Source organism: Eleutherodactylus coqui, chromosome 9 (assembly GCF_035609145.1).
Source record: "Eleutherodactylus coqui strain aEleCoq1 chromosome 9, aEleCoq1.hap1, whole genome shotgun sequence".
NCBI lineage: Eukaryota > Metazoa > Chordata > Amphibia > Anura > Eleutherodactylidae > Eleutherodactylus > Eleutherodactylus coqui.
Genome location: NC_089845.1, coordinates 88,536,392 through 88,555,596, shown reverse-complemented (window position 1 = coordinate 88,555,596; position 19,205 = coordinate 88,536,392). Strand labels below are relative to the sequence as shown.

The window sequence follows — 19,205 nt, the reverse complement described above, 5'->3', positions numbered from 1 at the left end:
TAACGGTGACCTAATCAGTGTATGTACCATTAGTGAACACCCTTTGCTTTCTATCACTGACCAGTTACTTGCCCACTTACACTCATTCTAGTACTGACCAAGCACTCTCATTTTATATACCAACCTTTTATGCAGCACCGCATCAAATGTTTAGAACTTACCTCCTTTGTAGAAACTGATCAGACTGGTGTGACAGCAGCAACCCCTCATAAACCCATGCGGATACGGAGTTACAAAGTTATTTTCATTGAAAGAATACCAGGAAAGCATACCGCTAAACATTTTACCCGCAGTAGAAGTTAAACTTACCGGCCTACAGTTTCCAGATTTGCTTTTTGATCTATTTTTGAATATCGGCACCACATTTGTTATGTGGTAATCCAGTGGAACAGGCCCTGTCACTATAGCGTCCTTAAATATAAGAAACAATAGTCTATCACATTACTTCATTCTCTTAAAACTCAGGGGTGTATGCCATCGGGACCCTATGATTTGTCTATTTCAATCTTTTTAAGGCGGTGCCGGACTTCCTCTGGGGTTAGACTGGCGAGATTTAATGGAGAATTTACTTTTTCACTCTGCATTTCACCTGAATACAGTGGTGAAAAAGCTGTTTAACACATTTGTTTTCTCCTTATCACATAGTACAATTCTTCCCTCATTACTTTTTAAAGGGCCAACACTTTACATTTTAATCTTTTTACTATTTATATAGCTGAACGGTTTAGAGTTAGTTTTACTCTTTTTAGCAATAAGTCTAACTCTACCTTTGCTGCTTTTTTTTCCTTTTTAAATCAGTTATTTTTTTCCTGTTATACTGTATATGTAATCTATAATATTGTATTCTGTGGAACTTAAAGGACCAAACTAAACTACAAAAATTTAGCGTCAAACAAAAAAGTGCTTAATATTGCTTTATGAAGACAGAATACTGTACTCTGGATTTTCATCCATAGTAGAGAATAAAGCATTATGAATAGAGGTTGGAGGGTGAATTCATTGTTCAACCAAAAACGATTTAGCATTATTTATGTTTTTCGGATATTTTCTATTTAGGACTTATACTCACGATAAGTCATAAACAGTTGATTGGCAGGAGTCTACTGCTCAGGATCCCCACAGATCAATGCAGCCGAGCAGGTTGTCTACATTAGGGTTGGAGCTACAAGTGTAATAAACTTTGCTTCCATCAATAGTAAATTCCTCAAAAAACCCTTTAAGGCTTTTAAATTGTAGCTCTACTATGGGCTCTAGTTTGGCTGAATGATTAACTTAAGAATGACCCACTTTAACTTGGCAACATAGTTTAAATGGCCTATCACGTACACTTTCTGCCCCACATCACCTGTACTACCCCTAGCCCGTTTGTGTCCCAAAATACTGTATATCACATGTTATCGTCGCATTGCTGTGTTCCTCCTTGCTCCACCGCCTGCCCCTGTACCTTTTGTATCACCCCCACCTCCTTTGTCTCCAAATCATTGAATACCACATGTAACTTTTAATTTCTGTAATTTTCATATTGTTTGTGTTCCCCATGTACCTTGAAAGTGCTGCGGGAGAAGTTGGCGCTATACAAAAAAAGATTATTTTTTTATTATTAAATGGCTTATCCAGCTGTAAAAAAATTGCTATCATTTATATAAAAAAAACAATCATCATTCACTTTTGTCTCCATCGGCAATCCAACACTGACGCTCTGGAGGTCTGGAGCATTTTGTACTGCTGATGACTGCTGCAGCCAGTCAGCAACCACGGCGGTCATATTCCGTACTCCTGGCATCATTAGTCCCATCACAGAGTGGTGATGCCAGTAGTACATCTCATGACCGCTGCAGCCACTGATTGCCTGCAGTGGTCACAATGTAATCACTTGTAAACAAAGATTGGGGAAGACCACTGATACCTCAGCGCTGGATCACCAGAGAAACTAAGAGATGAGCACTTTTTGTGTTTTATAAAAATGGCAGCTTATTTTATTTAATTTTTAAGTCAGATAACGCCTTTAGTTGTTTATAATAGGATAGGAATTCAGTGGAACAAATCCAAGTCATATAACCACTTGTAGAACAGGACTATGCTATAATGTCTAAATATTGTAACTCAATGTGATAAGAAACATAATGCATATAAAAAAAACACGTAATAAAAAAGTCACTCACAAGAGGTTCATTCTTGAATACCTTTAAAACATTGGCAATATTTAGTATACACTAATGCAAAAAATGACTATATCAGCTCTTCAATACTACCACTACATGTCATGTATTTTACACCAAGAGGATTATAGCGATACTCTTCTGCTCTTCATTAACCAAGAGTGTTTGTTTTGGGAAATAAACATGAAAAACCAAGACATAAGAGAACCTTCCATGTACAAAGAAAGGAGAATTAGTTATTCCATTCTTCATTCTTTGATCTATTATCAAACAACGAGGTAGTAGACTTAAAATTGTGTATTTATTTGAAAAAAATACATTAAATGGTTAATTAGTGCTGTCTTTAATAAAGTGCCTAAAACCTTAGGAGTTCACAAAATGATAAAACATACTTGTTAGCTTATTAGCAAGAAACCACTTCATTGAATTAGTAAAAAACACCCAGCAATTACTATCCCCAAGCAAGCCTTGAGCGGAGTTTCTGCCGTGTTGTAAGCAAGTCATTATAAGGAGATGGGATTTGTAAATTAAAGCTTTGCTATGCATGTCTTACAGAAAAAGTTTTGATTAAAAATAGTCTTTTTAAGGGCAGGCATAAATGGGACATAAATGTTGCAAAGTTTGTCAGCAGAATTGTGCATGGAAAATCCACGATGATAGTAGCAGCATAGTGGATGCGATATTACTAAGTATTTTTGTCAACTCATTTCATCTGGGGAATCCGTCAAAAATGCCCAAAAGGTTGTACAAGATTAACACTATGTAAAATAAAGGGAAAAAATGAATACTCATTTTCTCTAGCAGCTCCCTATTCAGCACCGGAGCCCTCAATGCCCACTGTTCGGAATCTGGAAGAATGACGTCCATTGTCCATATGACCACTCTGCCAATCAAAGACTTCAACGGTGATTCCTTCATGACTAGTAATTGACTAAATAGTTGCATGCACAATGAATGGCATGTGATTGCCCGCTGGCTTTTCTGCGTTCTGAATGGTGGGCACTGGTGTTCCAATGCTGGATGGAGAAGCTGCTGGAGTAGGCGAGTGTCAATTTTTTTTATTTTACACAGTTTTTAGCCTGTGTGTTTTTTTTTTTACATGTCGCTGTTTTGCTGCAAATTTTGTAACAGATTTTGGTGCAAATCTGTAGCAGATTTCACACCTTCAATTTATATTTAATTTCAAGATTGAAATATGCTGCAGATCCACAACAAAGTCCACAACAAAATCCAAAGCAAATCAGCGACATGCCAACGACCCTTCATCTCACCTACATGCTGCGAAAAAAAGCTGCAGCATTAATTGACCTGTGGAGCAGATTTCAAATGCACTGATCATCAATGTATCCTTTATGATGATTTTTCACACATTTTGCCGCTTCAGGTGAAGAGGTGAAATCTAGAGGGAAACTGGAACAAAATCAGTATTTAAAGCTGCTGAAAATACATACAGGCTAAGGACCACTTCACATATAGGTTTAATCTAGCAGTTTTTCTCGATTTAAAAAGCCACACTTAGAGCATGAAGAATATGCCAGAGAACGAAAACACATAAAGAAAAACACAACAGAAAAAAAGCATTGTTTATAGCATGTTTAATCCTTCTCTATCAGCCAACATCTGGCCGCTATGTTTTTTTGCATATGAGAATGCAGGAAAAAAACCACTAGGTAAAAATGCCACCAAAACCACAATGCATGAAACCACCCTAGATTTTCACCTCTAGTTCCATAAAAAGGACTCAACAATTCATATAAACTTAGCATGACATTTTTCAGAATATCAATACTAGCATAGCTTCCCATAGTCCCATCTTTCTATCAACAACACTACTTATTTATTAACAGGGTTTTCCAGGCAAAATAGTTATTGATGACCTACTCTCAAGATAGGGCATTAGTGGATGATCGGTGGGAGTCCGCTGCTTGGGACTCCAGCTAATCAACTGAGTGGGTGTCTGCCCTCAACCCCTCTACCCACAGGGATTAGAGTGGAAGCTGCTGCTCTGACGTGTGTAGTGGCCGATGCTTGTAACTGAAGGTGCAGCTCTCTATGAAATCAATGGGAGTTGCGTCAGCAGCTACAAGTGCCAGTCACCAAACTGAGGTTGGAGCGTCAGCTTCTACTCCAACCCATGTGTAACAGCGATGACAGCAGGCACCTATTCAGCTGATCGGCTGAGATGTTGAGTGGCAGACGATCAACTCTTGATGACCTACCCTAAAGATAAGTCATCAATGGTATTTTGGCTGAAAAAACCTTTAAACCCAAATGTGTCTTTTTGGGTCATAATCTGGACATTGCTAAATTACCAATAAGTAGGTTACCTATGATTCCACACCTCCTAGGTAATAAAGTCTCTTTTATCCAAAAATCAATAAAATGGGGCAGAAATTCTGGATTAACTGGATGGACGGGTTTCCACAGTCTTACAAACTATGTTGCTATGTATGCTTAGGATACGCGACCCACTTTTCCATTATTCTACCACCTACATATCTTCCAGTGACACTTTTGAAGTTTGTGTTAAAAGTTGTGTAACTAGCGCTACACTTTTACTAATCATAGGCATCCTATATATGCCTTTACGTAGATCGCCACTGTCTCATGATATCGTTTTTTCTTCTCATGTCAACAGTTATACAAGTGCTGCCTATGTTTCTAGCCATGTAGATCCAATACTTATCGCATATACCTCAACTCAATTTTGTTTTCTGTCCGTCAATGTTTAAACTAAGATGATAGAGTTATATGTACAGACAAAGGCAAAAAAAAAAAAAAATGGTAGAAACCTCCAGTGTCGTGGTGTGTGATCACGATCGTGGGCTGTTTAGTGCAATGCAAGCAGTAAATTAATTTCACTTCATAAATTTGGCATGAATGGCCAACTATTCAAATTACTCCCTGGCAATATGACTTTTCTAAATGTCACCACTGAATATCATAAGGGAACCTACATCTCATCTCCTTCAAGTTGCCTTCAGGGACAGCACAAAATAGATAAAAGAAGTACTTGTAATATATTATGTTTCAGCATTTTTAAAACATATTTGGCCAACCTTTGATGAATTAAGAGAAAAAAGTTCAATGGACTATGAATTCAGAATGTAATTTCATTTGTGATAAAGAAATACACGATGTTTCGATTTAAGAAACATTCTTTGTGCCAGAAAAATGATTTCATCATGTTTCATCTTATTAAATAATGATGATCTATATATCCAGCAACCTACTACTTCTTGGAAATAACATATCTAACATTTAGGAATAATAATTTTAAAAGGTTTTATTTAGCAACGCCTTAGAGAAAAGACAAAAAAAAACCAGACAACGAATTTCCAATTGTTGTGAATATCACTGGTAGCGGACAAGTGATCAGCCTACCATATAAACAGGTTTCTGTATTCTGACCAGCTGCTGCCAACATTGCTCTAGTCTACATCATATTATATTACAACATATCCAACCCTTAACCCTTTCCAATCCACTGTCTGACGTCTGAAGACATTATGATTTAAGGCTGTACAGCTCTGATGTTGGAAGACGTCTGTCGGGGTTCTCTTACTGTATATTGCCAGCCTCTCTGCTGTTGGAGCCTATCCAACGTATCACCTCATGCAGTACTGGCTTTAGCCAGCATATAACCCCATTGTATAAAGGCAGAAAAAGAGTAAGCCCCCTAGGGATACAAACCAGGATACAAATTGGATTGGAAAGGGTTAAGAAAGAATAGCCATATGCTTGTAAAAAAAAAAATCACTGGGGTGCCCTTGGCTCCCATTTGCGACCATCTACGTTGCACATTGAAGCTCTGTCTAATTTCATTCTTTACACTGATAAACAGGATATCTAGAAGAAAAATATTACTAGTGCCCACCCTCTGGTTTCTGGAGGATTGTACCTTTTATGTAGATGTGTGTTCATAGTGGCCATCTTTACAACTACACTAAATATACTGTATACAAAAGAGCAAAGTTCTGCTGGAATAACTGCATGTAAAAGTTTGGAGGCAGGATAAACACGGTAAGGAGTAAAAATCAGTTGACTTGAATGATTTATCATTTAAAAATTATTACTGCCCCAGAAGATTACAAGATCCCATTAGTTTGTGCCACACAGAAACAAATACAAATCATTTTGCTGTTAACTTTACACTTCATTTCCTCATTCATTGACTTTATTTTCCAACTTATTAAACTGATTGAAATGCTTTATTTTCCTTAAAGTCATTCTAACTTCTCTTCCAAGTGCGGACACCTAAATATATGCTGCTTATACATACACAATGTAGTTCAATGTTCTTATTAGCAAAATGGCTACAAATGGACATAGAGTTTTATAAATTCCTTGGTCTAAAATAGACACATTTTACATCATTTTATAATACATTATCATTAGAGATGAGCGAGTATACTCGCTAAAGGCAATTGCTCGAGCGAGCATTGCCTTTAGCGAGTATCTCCCCGCTCGGGACGGAAGGTTCGGGTGCCGGCGCGGGGGAGCGGTGAGTAGTGGCAGTCAGCAGGAGGGAGAGAGAGGGAGAGAGAGATCTCCCATCCGTTCTGCCCCGCTCTCCCCCGCAGCTCCCTGCCCGCCGCCGGCACCCGAACCTTCCGTCTCAAGCGGGGGAGATACTCGCTAAAGGCAATGCTCGCTCGAGCAATTGCCTTTAGCGAGTATACTCGCTCATCTCTAATTATCATTATACATGTACACACATATATATATATATATGTGTGTATGTTGTCTTTTCAACAACAACAACACGTTCCGCCACTCATGAAGAAACCTGAAATACTGTATATGCTTTTACAGACACAGAATGTCATTACAAGCATCATTAAAGGGGTTCTCTAGGGTTACAATATTATAAACCTATCCTTAGGAAAGGCTTTGAATATCAGATCTGTTTGTGTGTATGAATACCATGTCCTCTTCATGGTTTTTACCAGGCGTAATTCCATACATTTGGTAGTGGTTGCGCCTGATTCACTTGGATGGAACTGGACTGCAGTGAGGTAAAATATCAGACACAGTTACTCCCAAAATGTGTGGAACTATGTCTAGTGAACAATGAAGTGAAGTGCTGTGCCCCTTCAGTGAGAGGATCACTAAGAGTGCAAATAGTCGGCCGGATACTCATCTGATATTGATGGGCAATCTTTGGGATAAGCCAATATTACTCCAGTTTCCTGACAGCAGCTTTAAGGGTGAGTTCGCACGTTGTGGAGAATTGTTGCAAATCCGCAAGTTTAAGTTACAGTACAGTTACTACAGTCACAGTAGAAAATCCACGGCTTTTTTTTTGTTTTGTTTTTTTTTTACTCTACATGTGAACGAGATTTGCGGTAATCCCATTCACTTTGATAATAAACTTTTCCACTGCGGAATATTCGTAACGTTTCCGCAACGTGTGAGCTTGGACACTGAAGAGTAGTGCCAAAACCAAAGTTTTCCAGTCGGGGCTCTTCATAAGACAGAAACAGCATTGTCACTTTTACAATAAGCAAGGAATAACTGCTGGGGTTCCACAAGAGCGGGAAAAATACTCTCACGCTAAAGACGCTTGGTTACTGCCCTTAAATCCCAGAGCTACCATTATCTCTCCAAATGTCTATTAAACCATTGTGCCAACCTCTATCTGCTACACAACTACCTTCATTTACTGTTTCTAACAAACCTGGTGTTTGGATATCTAAGATGTATAATATGTTGGTGCAGAAGGGAAATCAAAAATAAAATATGGTCTTCTACTATCGCTTTGCCTAAAAATCAAATCAGTATAAAAGTACAGTACCTGATGTACCAACCAAATGTAGAAAGGGATTCCAAGACTCGGGAGTCTTTTAAACTGCTCCAGAGTGTTGAGGCTCGAAGACAAAGCCCTTAATGGTGAATCTACTTTCCGAACATGGGACTACTAAGACTATGTTACTTGGAAGGTTATTTAGTACTAAAGATGGTTGCTTTTGGCTTCAGCTACACAGACAAATTTTAGCTTTTAGTTTTCCACATATATTTTCTACTGCTCAACTGGGATTGTGCTTGCAATTACGGATGTTGGCTTTCTGTTCCAACTGCAAATGCATAGCTTAGAGTTTATCCTCCCACCTGCAAACACGTTTCCTTTTGTGAACATTTATAATGAATGCAAAGTTTCAATATTTCTAGAATTAAGCGACAATACATCGACTCTAACAACATTTTGTAATTCTTGTTCATGCTGTATATTTTGTGGTTTATGAGAAAATATAAAATTATATTTCTGATTAAAATAGCTTCACGAGGCAGACCCAGACCTTGGGTACCTCCTTACGTCATCTTAGGCACCTTTAAAAGAGGACCTGTCAGGTATGTATAGTAAATAACTGTGTTCCCCATTAAATATCGATAACAATTCTGGAGCATTTCGTCTTATAACTCTGCATTATGCTGTTCCTCTGGCACTTCTTTTACAAATTTATGAATAAATTGACAACTGGCGTAGCTGGTTACCAAATAAAACAACTTTCAACTTGGATGCATAAGGAGAGCAACTACAAGCCAATACCATTGACCAGAAGGAGGAAGACCCTTCCGTCTTAAGACATTTGTACTCCAATTGACAGTATAATGAAATAAGCCAGGAAAGACTCAAGATAGAAAATTTTGATAAAAGTTTCCATTTTTCGTAAGCCATGGAATAAACAAAGCTGCACTTACCTATCATGTGGTTTGCAACATGGACCTGGATATCCCATTCATTGTAGAACACCATCTGGCACTTGATGCATTGATAGGTTTTTTTCTACAATATTACACAAAAGATCACATTATTGTATGTCATTGGAGAAATTTGAAAAAAAAAAAAGAATTATGTAGATATTTAGTTATCAATTAACCAAGATGCAGATATGTACTTTTTCGCTCCATGTTTTACCTCTCTAAGAACATATGAATATTATCATGTAAGTACAAACCATCCAAAGAAAACTGGACTTGTCCTTTTGTACTATTCCAGGTCTTTTTTTCATGAAGAAATCGCATTTTCACTTCACAGAAAGTCAGATTCCAAAAAATAAGTATTTTAGACTATAAAAGGAGGAAAACCTTCCCTATGGAAAGTCTTAGGAATGTATTCCTCTTAATCTAGGCTGGGATCCTCTTCCATTTTTAGCACAAAGACAGAAGGGAACATTAATCTATAATATGAGTGTGAGCATTTTAGGAGGACAGGTCATCGATTAGAATCAGCGAGGCTATCTGCATATATAGCTCTGTCCCCATATATAGCTCTATCCCCATTTTTTTATACTTGCTCTTCTTTACCCAGATGGGCTCTTCGTTGGAGTGGTTTACCAATGTATCAATTGGGTGATCCCCTATTCACTCTTAGGCCTTAGTCAGACGGGCGTTTTTTTGCGCGATTTGCGCATGCGTCCGTCGATTTTTTAAAACCATTGCTTTGCAATGGTATCGGACACATGAGCGCTTTTTATGTGCTCGTCCGATAAATTATAGAACAGAAATCGCAGATCGCACCTATCTGCGATCTGCGATTCCTGTTCTCTTCTCTATATGCGCTCAATGGGGCCGGCGGCAGCAGCGCCGACCCCATTGAGAACATATAGAAGACAAATCATTCTTCTCTGCCACAGCTGTAACAGCTGTGGCAGAGAAGAACGATGTTTGCCCATTGAATTCAATGGAGCCGGCAATACAGCTGGCTCCATTGAAAGCAATGGGCTGCCGGACAGCGCTGGATGAATTGTCGGGAAGGGCTTAAATATATAAGCCCTTCCCTGCAATTCATCCAGAAAAGTGTTAAAATAAAAAATATATATATACTTACCTTGTCCCGGCAGACAGAGTTCAGCCCATGAATGGGTGTGAGTGAGTCCTGCCTCTGATTGGCTCAGGCTGAGCCAATCAGGGGGCAGGTCTGACTCACACCCCCTTCACACCCACTGCAGGCCGGCCGCGCTGAACCCCGGCTGCCGGGACAAGGTGAGTATATATATTTTTTTTATTTTAAACACATTTCTGGATGAATTGCAGGGAAGGGCTTATATATTTAAGCCCTTCCCGACAATTCATCCCACACTCGCCCGCAGCGCATTGCTTTCAATGGAGGTGGCTGTATTGCCGGCTCCATTGAATGCAATGCGCTGGACAGCTCCAGCCCGTTTCTAATGAAACGCGGCTAGGAGCAGATTTTTGGGCGATTTTCGGGCACCGGTCACGCGATTTGCGGATGCGCATCAGTCATGCGATCCGCAAATCGCGCGAAAAAACACCCATCTGACTAAGGCCTTATTGGGAATTCAGAGCCAGACCTAAAAAGAACCCAACAAGAGACAGGAAGGGGAGTGTGAAAAAAATGGTGACATAGTCAGCATGACTGCTGCTGTTGAGCCATGCACCCAGCCCCATTGGTTTTATCCCGTCATAGGTTGCCTTTTAAAGGACAATGGTGTTAACCAAAACTGAAACATTTTATTCCACAATTATACATTAATGAGCAAAGCCCTGTTTCTGGGATGTAAAGGCAGTTGATTTTTAATTGCTTTGGTCAGCATTGATGTGGATTTAATAAGCGATCTGTTTTGACAATTTATGAACCATGATAGATATATATAAATTATTTATTTGAATTAAGATTTCATAATTCTATAAATTTTATGCAAATATTGGTGAACTCGGGCAATAATTATGCTAAAATTTGATCTAAACTCTATTCCAATCATGTAGGTTTGCCTTGCTTTTGCTGGGGTCTGGACCAGTGAGAGGCTGGCAGAGTTTGGGGTTGGCTCACTTACCGATACAATTTTGTTTTGTTTTTAAAAAGCTACACTTTAAAGCGGTATTCCGAGAACTGATACTTATCACCTAACTACAAGAGAGGTGATAAATGTCAGATCACTTGGGGTCTCACCACTTGCAGGGAGTGCAGTGAAGAGGAGATGGAGACACAGGACCCCTGTTCATATGATTGACATGAGTCCAATCGAAGGTACCTCTAGTGATGAAACATTTATCACATACAGAACAGGTGATAAATAGTGATTCTATGAATAACCCCTTTAATATTCAAGTGTAAATATTTTATAACCAGAGGATTGTACAGGTATAACGTGTGATTTGCATGTCACATTAATTGTTGTTGTGAAGGGGGTGCAGCAACCAGAGTTAAATTTAATATGTAAGGGGGAAGCGCTAAACTGATTTTTTGTCCCAGGTTCATTAAAACCTAGCTCTTGGTAGCAAAAGTCATTAAATATCTGCAACCTAAAAAATTTCTGTTTTCATTGTGTATCCCGCCTTGTCATTCATGTTGGGCTCTATTCACATAGCATTAAAGCTCTACTTTGAGCTTTTCCTCCTGCAGTTCCATTTGAATACCTTCAAGAGTATTCAAATGGAACCAGTGGCTTTAACGAGGCAAATGGAGACCAAAATGCAAATTTTGGTCTTCATCTGGCCTGATTCCAGCTTGTTTTCATTTTATTTGCAGGACAAAATAACATTGTCAACTGTTTGGGTATTCAAATGGAACCCCGAGATGGAAAGCTCAACATAGAACCAAATGCCATGTGAATGAAGCCATAGACAAGTTGATGTCGTTATGGAGTCAAATCTGCACGCTGCCAAGCAGGTTGGCACAAAATGTAGCCACAAACCTAAACTACAGGAACCACACCTTGTCCAGTATAAGACGTCAGACACATTTAATATTTTTTTTAAGTCAAGATTAAGTCAATGTTGATACACGTGGGCCTTGGTGTTCTGAGTGGCTGAAATGTTAACAATGTTTTAAGGCAGCTTTCAGACTTTGATTTTCAATCTTACTATAAAATAATATTTGAAACATTTAGCCAAGACGATACATTATCTGGAGCTACTTTTCTTTATTTCACTCTTTTCTGGAATACATTGTATAAAATATACAAATATTAAAGCTTCTAGAGAAGCTCTCAGAGGTTAAGATTCAGCCGACTGGCAATTCTAGCCATGAGGACTCGAAATGTTTGTTCAGCCTTGAAATTGCCTTCACATGACAAATCGATAGTTTTATGAATCAATCACATTTTTAATCATTATTAAGAACTTAAATATGTTTGGCTTAACTGTGCATAATTTAGAGTTCGAGTCACTTTTAGTTCTCCATGTTTGCTAAAAACTACATTGCAAGAAGCATGGCAGCATAAAAGGTGCAAACAGCTTTTTAAGAAAAGAAAGCTTTTATTGCTCCATAAATAGACGAAAAGGCAACGTTTCGACCGTTTAGGTCTTTATCAAGCCGCTATCTGTGGAACACAGAGCAGTGGATCCATGCTCCGGATGCTTGAACATCCGGAACATGATTAATAATAATAAACTTTATTTGTATAGCGCCAACATATTCCGCAGCGCTTACATAGACAGGGGATACAGAAAGACAAAAGTACAAACATTACAGAACCACGGTTACAAAGTAATCAATTGATGGAAACAATAGGGGTGCGGGTCCTGCTCCAACGAGCTTACATACTACAAGTAATGGGGTGATACAGAAGGTAAAGGGGCAGGAGATGTGCGCTGTATGGCGAGGTGGAGAGTGAGGGGTGATATACACATAGACATTGGTCAGACATTTAGCCGTGTGACGGCAGAAACAGTATGACTGCAGGCGCGGTTTATGATGGCTAGCAGGGATTGCAGTCAGTAGGACAGGGAGCATGTTATCAGGTGGCGTACAGAGGAGTTTGTTTAGGGAATTCAGTATGCCTCCCTGAAGAGGTGTGTTTTTAGAGCACGCCTGAAGTTCTGCGAGTCCTGGATTGCTCGGGTAGCCTTTGGTAGTGCATTCCAGAGGACCGGTGCTGCTCTGGAGAAGTCTTGGAAGCGGGAATGAGAAGTTCCAATTAAAGGGGCGCTCAATCTGGTTTCGTTAGCAGAGCGGAGAGCCCGGGCTGGTTGATGGATTGAGATGAGGGAGGCGATATAGGGGGGCACTGCACTGTGGAGGGCTTTGTGGATGAAGGTGGCGAGTTTAAATAGAATTCTGTATTTAACGGGCAGCCAGTGCAGTGACCGGCACAGGGCAGAGGCGTCAGAGTAGCGGCTGGACAGGAAGATGAGCCTGGCTGCCGCATTCAGGATGGATTGGAGAGGGTAGAGTCTGGTGCAGGAAAGGCCGATCAGCAACGAGTTGCAATAATCGAGTCGGGAGTGGATGAGGGCAACAGTAAGCGTTTTTAGTGTGTCCACAGTGAGAAAAGAGCGGATTCTTGCGATGTTCTTGAGGTGCAGCTGACATGTTCGGGCCAGAGATTGGATGTAGGGGGTAAAAGAGAGATCAGAATCAAATATAACTCCAAGGCAGCGGGCATGTTGTCTAGGAGTTATGGTGGTGCCACACACTGAGATGGAGATGTCAGGAGGAGGTCGGTTAGTGGAGGGTGGAAATACCAGCAGGTCAGTTTTAGAGAGGTTTAGTTTTAGGTAGAGAGAGGACATGGTGTTAGAGACAGCGGACAGACAGTTAGTGATGTTTTGGAGTAAAGGTGCAGAGATGTCACGGGAAGAGGTGTATAGCTGGGTGTCATCAGCATACAGGTGGTATTGGAGGCCAAATCTCCTGATGGTTTGTCCAATAGGGGCTGTGTAGATAGAGAAAAGAAGGGGGCCGAGGACAGAGCCCTGGGGGACCCCAACAGCAAGGGGAAGAGGAGGGGAGGTAGAGCCAGCAAAGGAGACACTGAAAGAGCGGTAAGATAGGTAGGAAGAGAACCAGGAGAGGGCAGTGTCCTTTAGGCCAATGGAGCGTAGCATACTGAGGAGGAGTTTGTGGTCAATAGTGTCAAATGCTGCGGAGAGGTTGAGGAGGATCAGTAGGGAGTAATCGCCCCTCGATTTGGCTGTCAGTAGGTCATTGGATACCCTTGTAAGGGCAGTTTCTGTCGAGTGTTGAGGTCGAAATCCAGACTGTAAGGGGTCTAGGAGAGAGTGCTCTGATAGGTAGCTTACAAGGCGGGAGTAAACCAGCCGTTCTAGTAGTTTGGAGATGAAGGGGAGGTTTGAGATGGGTCGGTAGTTGGCAGCATCAGTTGCATCCAGAGTCGGCTTCTTAAGCAGTGGGGATATGATGGCGTGTTTGAAAGAAGAGGGAAAGATGCCAGAGGTCAGAGAGAGGTTGAATATAGTGGTGAGATGGGAGATGACCACTGGGGAGAAGGAACGGAGGAGGTGTGAGAGGAGGGGGTCGCTAGCGCAGGTGGTGGGGCGAGCAGAGAAGAGCAATTTGGAGACTTCTTCCTCTGTCGCTGGTCTGAGTACAGACAGTGAGCAGGAGCTAGATGCAGTGCTGACAAGACTAGGGTCAGGGCTAGTCTGGGGTTGGGAAGTTATTTCCTGACGGATGTCATCAATTTTCTTTTTGAAGTAAGCAGCCAGCTCTTCGGCACTGAGATCCGTCACCGGGGGCTGTGGTTTAGGGCTGAGAAGGGAGTGAAAAGTATCAAAGAGCCGTTTAGGGTTGTGGGATAGTGAGGAGACTAGAGAGGTGAAATAGACTTGTTTGGCATGGTGGAGGGCAAGGTTCTAGGTTCTGAGCATGAATTTGTAGTGGAGGAAGTCTACGGACGTTTGCGATTTCCTCCACAGCCATTCAGCACTTCTAGAGCACCGCCGGATGAAGCGCGTTTGAGGCGTGAGCCAGGGTTGCCGTGGTCTACATCGGATCGCTCGGGTCCTGGGGGGCGCCGCTTCATCCAGGGCATGTTTGAAAGCGGTGTTGTAGTGAGCAGATCCAGAATATTGCCATCCCTGTGAGTGGGAGAGGCTGTGAGTTGAGAGCGACCAAGGGAGGAGGTGAGTGAAAGAAGCTGAGAGGCAGATGGGGAGTTGGGGTCATTAGTGGGGATGTTAAAATCACCTAAGATGAGGGTTGGAATTTCACAGGATAGGAAGTGGGGGAGCCAGGCAGCAAAGTGGTCCAAAAACAGGCAAGCAGCACCTGGGGGGCAGGTTCCACTGCTCTGGATGTTTGCACCTTTTTTGCTGCCATGCTCCTTGCAATATATTTTTGATTGAACTTGGGGCTGATTGTCCACAACCCCTGCAGTTGGCTTTGCATATCATTGTTAACTATAGCTTCCCCCTATAGTTGGGGTGTAGAAATCTGCTGTTGGATTTTCTCTTTGTTGCACATAATTTGCTAAAAACTACAATCGTCAATAGGTTTGTATTTTATATAACCGTTATCTTAAAGACTTAATGTTGTACAAATTCTTCACCCAATAATGCAATGAATGGAAGAATTAAATAACTTTGGCCCCATGCACACAGGGCACATTGAATTGTGGATCCCTTGCTGGTCACCGGCGCAGGCGATCCTCTACTCAATTTGCCCATAGATGTGTGTGTAGATTCCTCTCTCCATGCACACAAGTGGATTTTATTTGCGGACACAGCGTGCTGAAAACAAAATCGCAGCATGCTCTGTTTTAGAGCAGATGCGCAGGCACGTCTTCCATTGAAGTCAATGGAAACAGTCTGTCCTGCTGTACTTCTGCAATGAGCACTGCAGTAGTGTCGCGGGATCCCTGTAATAACCTGGCGACAGTGCAGGGAAATCTGTACTGCACATGTGCGCCGTTGGCACATCCGCAGTACAGAAGAAAAGAAGAAATGACAGGTAAGCAGGGTCACCGGCAGCAGGCGGATTCGGTGCGTGCCGTGTGCATGAGCCCTTAAAGCAACTATTTCATGACAGTCACTGATGTTAGGGCTGAAAAAGTCTGACATAGTATCAGATTGATGGGGGTCCGACTCTTGGAGCCTTTGCTTTACATTTCTCCATACGTCTTGTATGCTGTACATTTAGTAACAGCTGTGTAGGGTATTGCAGCATTGCCTCACTCAAGTGAATGGAACAATGCTATAATACCCAACACAGCCACTACTAAATGTATGATGTGTAGGGTATATACAGCAATGTAAACAGTGAAAAGGTTGCAGCGTTGCCCAAGCACCGTGAGCCCTTAAAACAACTGATAGACAGCAGTGCCCAGAGTCAGTCTTTCACTGATATTGATCATCAGATCATGAATAATATAGCATTGGACAAACCATTTCAACATGTCGCAAGTTATTGAACTTTAGTAGGAAACTGGAGTACCAAGAGGACATTAACAGAAATAGAGGAGAGGACATACAAGCTTCATATATTTACTATCAAGTTAATGATAATCTTCATACATTATATACACACTCGAAAAATTAGAATTAGAAAGTAGAATTTCTTTTAGATGCTACCAGCAGGTATCTGTATTAACTCACTAACAGTCACATGAACATTGGAAACACCCTCTCAGAAGTCACACTTTTTCTTACTGTATATTTTGAATTTATGTACACAACTCCATTACCTCAAGTCAGTTTTTAAGTAACCAGTAAACAGTTTCCCGTTTGATGTTCCAGCAGTTATAACTTTTTTGTATTTCGCAGGACAAGTTTCAGATTTTATAGGAACCAATTGTTGGAGTATATAATGCATTACATGAGTTTGTATTTTATTTTATTGGGGGGGGGGGGGGGGGGGTTGAGTTGCAATAGAAAAAAAAGCAATTTCACAATTGTTGTTAAGGTAATACATTAATTTCAAATTTATTGTTAAGGTATTCACCAACTTTATTCAGCAGGTCATCGGGATTATGACAACACTGAATTCATGTTGATTTCACTATGTTTTACCGCTTTTGCATAATATAAACGCTAAAAAAAATATATATTGTGGTACCAAATTCCAAGACCATGGCGTATTTATTTTTCCATCAACGGGGCTGTACAAGGGCTTGTTTTTTTGCAGGTTTACTTGCAGTTTTTATTGGTATGATTATGACTTACACTGGTGGTCAAAAGTTTAAAAACACGTACATTTTTTGGGGGGGTGGGGGTGGGGTTGACAGTAACACAGTTCAATTCCAGCAAATAATGTGAAATGGTTCAAAAGTAAGTTAAAAGCACAAAATTATGAAATTTTAACCTGAAACACAAGAATAGTCTGAATTTATGATTTTACCCAAAGGGCTTTTTTTCAAGGACAACTGCTCTGCAGCACAGAAAGCAAACTGTGATGCAAACTATTACTACAGGTGTCTCAATCTTTGTAGATTACTTTCAAACCCTCTGATTCTATATAACCAGTGTTGGAGCAGACTACATTACATCACCACATAAGGGTGGCTTCACACGAGCGTGTTTTTATGTGTACTTAGGTGCGTACGTATGTGCGCACCTCTGTATGAGTAAAAACACGCATGTATGTAGCTGCATGCATTGTTTTCAAAACATAAATATGTGTTAATGTAAAAATGGTGTTCTAAAACTTTTGACTGGTAGTGTGTATATCATTTTTTTATTTATTTTATTCCTGTTTTGGGGAAGTGAGATGAACAGAAGATGGCTATTTTGATTTTGTTTGTTTTTTTGTTTTTTTTAAATTTTCAATATTCAAAGCTTTGTGCAAAAGGGGAAATTCCTGTCTATGTCACCCCTCCCCTGGGACAGGGGGTCAGACAGGATAATTAAAGATGGCTCTTTGCTGCCTACAGACTGACATGACAGCTGTAAATTCAGTATTCCCTCTCCCATTTCAAATGTCTTTAGCTCAGTCTCTATTGGTGCTACAGACATGCTTTTGGTCTCATTTTATAGCCAAGAATCTTTATAGAACCAGAACATCTGGTGTTTGAAGTAGAATGAGCTCTGTTTATCCAAAACAGTAATGTCCTTTTCAGTTTGAACTAACAGAGCTCGGGATAATCAGTAGAGGAGTTAACGGCTTGTGAGGAAGCTGCTAGGATAACCAAACCACGTTTAGTTGATATGGGAACATCCTTTTAATACATAAATTATGGGTTTGTTTTTATGTGGAAAGAATTCCTGTCTCAGTGGTTGTTCTTGAAATTTGATATTTAGCGAGAACCTATAATTTTTTATTTAAACAAAAAATAAATAAGTAAAAAGCTATTAAAAAACAACATTATAAAATGGCACTAGTGAAAAAATGTAAAAAATACTTGGAGTATAGCGTTCCCTACAGGAATTGGGTCCAAGCTTCCAGGTGTGAAACTTCCCATAATGCTCTAGACCCCTTCCAAAGCCTTTTTTTTCTGGAGTATGCCATAGTCCAGGCATTACAAAATAAATAGTTGAACCTTGCATCAACACGGAAGAAGAACATAGAGACTTATTATCTAATTGGGCGATTGGGCAGTGTAAATCGATATCAATCCTGTTTTTAAAGCAGGCAGCTAATCCGGAGATCTGCTTATACCTGCAATGACCAACCATTTGTCCCCTAAATACTGTAGTCAATAGGAGCAGCAGCAGCAGAAATTAAGTGGTTAGAGAGAGAGGGCTACCTCTGTCACACGATTAGTCTACCTGTTAGGCAATCGTGAGGTTTGAGTGTATCATGGCAGGTGGCTATCAATATATGGAACTATATTACGCACAGCCAATAGCAGGGCTTAATAGGCTAAAGCTGCCAGGTATAATACACTGCAATACAGAAGTAGATTAGACAAGTTAATACATGTTCAAGTTCACCACTGGTTAAAAAAAAAAAGGTGCTAAATAGAGATGAGCGAGCGTACTCGGAAAAGCACTACTCGCTCGACTAATTTGCTTTATCCGAGTATCGCAGTGCTCGTCCCTGAAGATTCGGGTGCCGCTGCGGCTGACAGGTGAGTCGCAGCGGGGAGCAGGGGAGAGCGGGTGGGAGAGAGGGAGAGAAAGATCTCCCCTCCGTTCCTCCCCGCTCTCCCCTGCAGCTCCCCGCTCCGTGCCGGCACCCGAATCTTCAGGGACGAGCACAGCGATACTCGGATAAAGCAAATTACTCGAGCGAGTAGTGCTTTTCCGAGTACGCTCGCTCATCTCTAGTGCTAAATTATTTTTTTTCCAGAATATACAAAAATATTAAAAGCTTCCCCCCTCAATAAAAAAATATAATTGGCATTGCTATTTCCATAAAAAAAAACATGATATTAATTATCCTGCATGTGAACACTGGGGGGG

The 19,205-nt window shown here is 40.6% G+C and overlaps 1 protein-coding gene across 5 annotated transcripts in view; it reads right to left on the bottom strand.

The window, feature by feature from the left end:
* The window catches only part of ZNF521 (zinc finger protein 521), a 332,314-nt gene that overhangs the window by 161,017 nt on the left and 152,092 nt on the right, over window positions 1-19,205 (bottom strand). For all 5 annotated transcript variants that reach the window (XM_066579656.1, XM_066579658.1, XM_066579655.1 and 2 more), the window contains one exon: window positions 8,862-8,946. In XM_066579656.1, the coding sequence (XP_066435753.1) occupies window positions 8,862-8,946 (85 nt within the window). The remainder of the gene's footprint in view (window positions 1-8,861; window positions 8,947-19,205) is intronic.